Source organism: Thamnophis sirtalis, unplaced genomic scaffold (genome assembly GCF_051295495.1).
Source record: "Thamnophis sirtalis isolate CommonGarterSnake01/CBP01778 unplaced genomic scaffold, rThaSir2_p1.2 scaffold_12, whole genome shotgun sequence".
Classification (NCBI taxonomy): Eukaryota; Metazoa; Chordata; class Lepidosauria; order Squamata; family Natricidae; genus Thamnophis; species Thamnophis sirtalis.
The window spans coordinates 46,447,523-46,453,565 of NW_028261392.1; the positions used below are offsets into that span (position 1 = coordinate 46,447,523).

A 6,043-nucleotide genomic window follows, 5' to 3' on the forward strand; every position below is an offset into this window, starting at 1 on the left:
AGATTGTTGGGGGAATATGCTGATTCTGTAATTCCACTTAGAGAGGGCTACAAAGCACTGTAAAGCGGTATATGTCTAAATGTTATTGCTATTACTTCACAGCTCACCAGCTAGAAATGGGGCAAAAGCTCTGTGACAGATGAAATGAAAAGCCATTGGTCCCCAAACATATGAAGTTGGCTATGTATTGTGCAAACCTGGTCAGATGAAGTCTGGATAAGCCATCTTAACACAACAGTATTATAACATACAGTATTGCTCCATATACAGATGACCGTAGGTTCTGTCAATGTCTTTTCTAGGCCTTCATGATCACGAGGAAGTGAATCCAGATGTTTCTGCCTTTCGGTTACAACTGTCCATCTTATATTCTCCCAGTTAGCAGTTCTACATATGTATGTTCCTATGTATTTACCTACAGACATCTTGTAAATGATGCCCCCCACCCCCACTCACTCACATAATTACAGTGAATGAGCTCATATACCAATACTTCACTTGTCTATCAGCAGAACAGGAAATGCTGCGGTTTGTTAAGAGAGGAACAGGTTTGAGTTCCCTATTGACATGCCAAAAATCTGCAGAAGACACATCTATGGTTAGTCTGTTTTTGTTGCCATAAATTAGGATTTGGTACAATCTGAGTTTTAAAAAAATCCCTGCCAATCCAAGAAAAAAGGCATTGATAATCAGTCAGCAAGTTTTCATGAATGCATAACTGAATTGTTGTTAGTTGCGAAGTCGTATCCAATCCATCGTGACCCCATGGACAATGCTCCTCCAGGCCTTCCTGTCCTCTACCATCCTCTGGAGTCCATTCAAGCTCACGCCTACTGCTTTAGTGACTCCATCCAGCCACCTCCTTCTCTGTCATCCCCTTCTTTTGCCCTCAATTGTTCCCAGCTCTTCTCCAGTAAGTCCTTCCTTCTCATTAGGTGGCCAAAGTATTTGAGTTTCATCTTCAAGATCTGGCCTCCTAAAGAGCAGTCAGGGTTGATCTCCTCTAGGACTGACTGGTTTAATCGCCTTGCAGTCCAAGGGTCTTGCAGGAGTCTTCTCCAGCATCAGAGTTCAAAAGCCTCAATTCTTTGGCGCTCAGCCTTCCTTATGTTGTATCTTTCACAGCCATACATTGCAACTGGGAAAACCATAGTCTTGACTATGGTACACACTTTTGTTAGCAGGGTAATGTCTCTGCTTTTTAGTATGCTGTCTAGATTTGCCATAGCTTTCCTCCCCAGGAGCAGTATAAGCTAATAAATCAAAACAAATATTTTGGGAGCCGTGAAAGATGCTCAAAGAAAATTTATATAAAATGTATTTTTATATTTTGTAGATGTCGTTCCTTTTGTTTCTGATTAACAAGCCAACCAACGTAAGCATGTTTTATTGTATTTTCTTCCTATCTTTCTCCTCCATATTTTTCTAAAGTCTTTCTCAATAATCTCCAGACTTTATGACTCTCATAACAAACATTTAATCTCTCAGATGTGTCACCTTGGAATTCTTGAGTAAACCTCAAATATTTCTAGCCCTCGCTCACCTAAGCAATGCCTCTTTCAAAATTCTTCCTTACACTCTTAAAGTGAGCTCCTTCAGACAGCGTGCAAGAATGCAAGGGTTATAACAAAGGGAGGGTCGCTGAGGGGAATGAGACACTCCTAACACTAGAGCCATTGTCTGTTGAACCTCGAAGAAAGCAGGCCGCGTAAGATTTCCGGGGGCTGCAGAAGAAATTGCAAAAGCAAGCGGCCAGCCAGAATCCCTTCTTTTGCTCTGAATGAAATGGGGACGAGGCGACGCTATTAATAAGAAATCTGCATTGTCTGATTAAGCAGAAAGTATTGCTCAATAAGAGCAGAGATTCCACTCCAAATATCAAGATATGCAATCATTTTCTAAACAGAATCCCTCGTGGAAATAGCCACAGGGAAATCACGATTAACGCCACTTATGATACAAGCTGTTTCTCGTAGGAGTGCATTCTATCACAATTCTGACGCACAACGTCCTGCAAATGTGAAAGAAACGTTTGTTGAGAATTAATAATCCTTTCGTCTGGTTACCTTCGTACCATACTTGCACTCCCAATTAGCTCATAATCCTGAATTCTTTGTCAAGGAAGATCTGAGTTAAGCTCCGAAAAATCTTAGGTAAAGGTAGCGGGAGGAAGGATACAGGGCACGTTTGCTTTCTCATATTTGGTGCACATATTTTTTTTAAAAAAAAACACTCTGGGGTTTATAACTCGCTAACCAGTTTATGAAATAAAAATTGATAGTTGTTATATGCAGGACTGAATTTAGGCGTTGCCTACTACGCGCTCCTCCGTCAGCAGCCATTGTTGGCGCTTTCGGGATCCCCAGCAATCCGACTAGATTCCAAAACTGCACGGGGACAACCCTCCCTCCACCGAGCATTTCTGGCTGAAGGGATAGAGGATAACGTGAGAAAATAAAACGGCTCTGGCACCAAGATAGGCCTCCTACACGCATTACAGTATCGATCTTGCAGCCCGATGGCGAAATCATTTTTCAGCTCGGGGATAAAAGCCGCGTGTTAAGGAAAATTCGTCCTCCCCTCTTTAGCTAGAAATAGCGCTTTTTTTCTTCTTTTTTTTTGAAATCGAGCCCCGGTAACATTTCTCGCTTCAGGAGAACCGAAACCTGGGCAAATGGCTCATTCTATAGCGAGGCCAAGACCGGGTTAATTGGAGGGAGGGGTTTCCCGTTTCATGCTTGAACATTGTCTTAATGAGTTTTTTTAAGGGGAAGTCGAGCTTTGCAGCGATGGTGAAAGAGTTAAGCAGATTCGGGGTGACATCACTGCAATTTGCATATAAGCGGAGCTATAACTGGGCACGCAGTGAGACGCTCTTTTATATTACGGTTCAGAGCGGCTGCGGGAAGGTTTCGGGCTGCATCTGTTGGGACGGTCTCACTGGTGAGGGTACAAGTTTAAGTTCTCTCGTGGGTGCTTTTGCATGTTTACGTTTTGCAGTTTTCCTTTCTGGCCGGGTCAAAATGATTGGGGTGGGGTCGGGGCTAGCTTTGATTTCAGAGGGGAGCGGTCGCCGCTTTGTCGAACGGGTACGTGGAGCAGTTCTTCCACGGCGCCTCCATCGTGGAACAGCATCGTGGGGCTTAAAATGGGGGAGATCGTGGCGCGACGCAGTACAATGGCGGGAAGAGGTTTCCGCTCGGAAAGACATTCAGTAGCCGAACCTCCTTGCTGTTTCTCCAGGATTTGCTCGGGGAGGGAAATATGGGTGGGGGGGAGACATGCACGCGCCTCGCGCGATCAGCCTCCGGGAGGAAGGCAAAAAATGCTCGGGCTTTGGGTGTGATCGGTTAATTGGACGGTGGCAGTAGATGCGCCTTATCGCCCCGTGAGGCAGCCGGGCGCCCGTTTGGTGGGAAGGGCTGGTCTTTGTCTAATTCCTATAGGCAGCCTTGAGGAGCCGAGGGCGCTGACCTGGAGGAAGTGCGGCAACGAGAAAAAGGGCGGTGGTTGGGACTTCTCTTTGTGAACAAGGCAAGGCGCCCGCCGACTGAACTACCGAGCTAGACGCCCAAGATGGAGGATGTGCTTAGCATCGCCCAGGAGCTCCGTCTGGACTCCCACTTGGGCGTTCTCGCAAGAAATTCGCCTTTCTTCGATTTTCTGCACATGTCCAGGCTGGAATAAGAAAGGGGTGGCTATCCGGCCACGCCCTCCCTCAGCGATGAGGTTTAGTTATTTAAGGGGAGAAAGCAGATTATTTTTTATTAGTAACACGATTTTTATTATTTTTTTAATTTAATGCATCACTTCCCCCTCCCCCAACTGCCTCGTCAGAAGTCCTGCCATGTGGGCATGCAGCGATCCTTAGATCCCCCCTCCCCCCAGGCACATTAGGTAGATGAATCTCTCATTCTGAATACATGGCTAAGGGTATGAAATAGGATTTTTTTTAAAGGGCTATTATGCACTATTAAAACAATATGCCGAAGCTGGTAAGGAATAAAGGAACTGTCTCTGAAGGAGGGAAGGAAGTGTGTAGTATAACATCTTTTTTTGTTTTTTTGTTAACAGATCAATCAATAAAAATGTCTGACAAACCAGATATGGCTGAAATTGAGAAATTTGACAAGTCTAAGTTGAAGAAAACAGAAACACAAGAGAAAAACCCACTGCCTTCAAAAGAAAGTAGGTGAAATCTTAGAAAAGAGGGCGTGGGCCACACAGACAAAGAAGTCAGACCATCTTTACACATATGCTTTTTCTTACCAACTTCTTAATGTTACTGGGGATTTCATTAACAAAGTAGTATATATTTCTGTACATAAATATCTATGTATATATGAAGTTAAATACAACTTGTATTTACAAATTTTAACACGTCTGGCATTTTAAAATTTACATTTTGAATGCTAATTATGCAATTGCCATTTAATTTTTTTTCTCTTTTTCTTCCCCACCCATCCTCTCTTTTCATTTTATAGCAATTGAACAGGAGAAGCAAGCGGGTGAATCGTAATGAAATGGGCCCTTCCAAATTATGCACTGTACATTCCACAAGCATTGCCTTCTTATTTTACTTCTTTTAGCTGTTTTAACTTTGTAAGATGCAAAGAGTTGGATAAATTTAAAATGACTGTACTGCCCCTTTCACATCCCCCCTCCCCCCCAAAAAAGAACAGAGGGAATTACTGACGCTGAACGAAGGCACCTTCCTTTCCATCTGCCTGTCCAGCTTCTGGTCCGGTGGCACAAAAGCTTGCATGTTTCTTGAAAGAAGATTCTAAGAAGGGACTACAGTAATCTAATAACATGAATATACGCAAAGCTGTACCAGGGTCCTGCGAGCTGTAAAATGCATTTTAATCGAGTGCCATTTTTTTTGTTCAAATAATTTTAATTATTGGAATGCACAATTTTTTTAATATGCAAATAAAATGTTTTAAAACCTGGATTACTTTGCTATGCTATCTGTTCTTTTGGACCATATTACCTAACGAAGAAGCATAAGTGCCTGTGCTAACGTGGAATTAAATGCTGTCATGGAAGAATTTTGGCAGTTTGAGACTAGGACCAAGCCTTTTTTTTAATGCTCTATTGTTCTCTAGAAAAAAAATACCATAGTGCCGGTGGATCTGAAGTTACAAAGTCCAAATCTAATCTGACTTTTATTAGTACAGTTCCTTTGTATGGTGCATTTATTAGGAATTTAGCACAGATAAAAATATATTTGAGCCCTGGAAGGAACCACCCAGGTTAAGAACAATAAGATTCTAGCATTTTCCCTCAGATGTTTCCACTCGGATCTTAACATTTTCAGGATTTTCCACAATTGATAGTGGATTATTGGATCCAAAGGTGGGTATTGTGTGTGGCCCTTAAGATCAGCTAAAAGTTCTGTTGAATGTGTACCGGATGAAGGAAAGCATGATTTGTATTTTTAGTATTCAAAGAAGGCTACGGTTGCTATCATTGCAGTAAAGTATCAATAATGACAGTCACATTTTCAAAGTTACATTGAATTAAATGGCATTGCTCATAAATCTTCCATGATTATATTGAAGCTGTCGATTTTGCTTGATACTTCTATTAAGCTGTTTTTCCACGTAACTGATCTTTATGGTTTGATGTAAGTTATGAATTGCAATTTTACTTACTAAAAATTGGTTCCATGCAGCAATTGAAGCCAGGTGTGAGAAGCTGTGATCTTTTTGATGTTGAGTGATGTCAGCTCTATCCCGGGTGGTTAGTAGCGACATCAGGAAAATTCAACATTCGATGAGCTTCAGATTCCTTACCATTTTTTTACACTGTAGTACACTTCTCTCAAAAATCATTGGGAACCTAAATCATGAAGAGAATTTGAAGACCAACTGCAGGTTTACATATTTCACATATAAAACCCTATTGTGCATGTGAGAAATGAATTTTGAAAGCAACTTCACACATTGAAGGTGAGTATGAGCAGTACAAGATTATTGGGCAATTAATCCTGTTTGAATCAGTGGTGCTGTTTTCAGGGTAAACATTTCTGCACTGCTTG

The 6,043-nt window shown here is 42.0% G+C and overlaps 1 protein-coding gene across 1 annotated transcript; it reads left to right on the top strand.

Annotated features, from left to right (window-relative positions):
* The first annotated feature begins 2,790 nt into the window (after positions 1-2,790).
* Positions 2,791-4,954, top strand: TMSB4X (thymosin beta 4 X-linked). Its single transcript, XM_014076696.2, has 3 exons — positions 2,791-2,943; positions 4,075-4,188; positions 4,485-4,954. Exons 2-3 carry the CDS (start codon positions 4,089-4,091, stop codon positions 4,517-4,519), a joined length of 135 nt encoding a protein of 44 aa, XP_013932171.1. The 5' UTR covers positions 2,791-2,943; positions 4,075-4,088; the 3' UTR covers positions 4,520-4,954.
* Positions 4,955-6,043: the final 1,089 nt, after the last annotated feature.

Excerpts from the sequence above, each read along its gene's own strand:
- TMSB4X (XM_014076696.2), top strand. The coding sequence starts at position 4,089 with ATGTCTGACAAACCAGATATGGCTGAAATTGAGAAATTTGACAAGTCT. Across the intron at positions 4,189-4,484 it reads CCCACTGCCTTCAAAAGAAA|CAATTGAACAGGAGAAGCAA; the intron begins GTAGGTGAAATC and ends TTCATTTTATAG.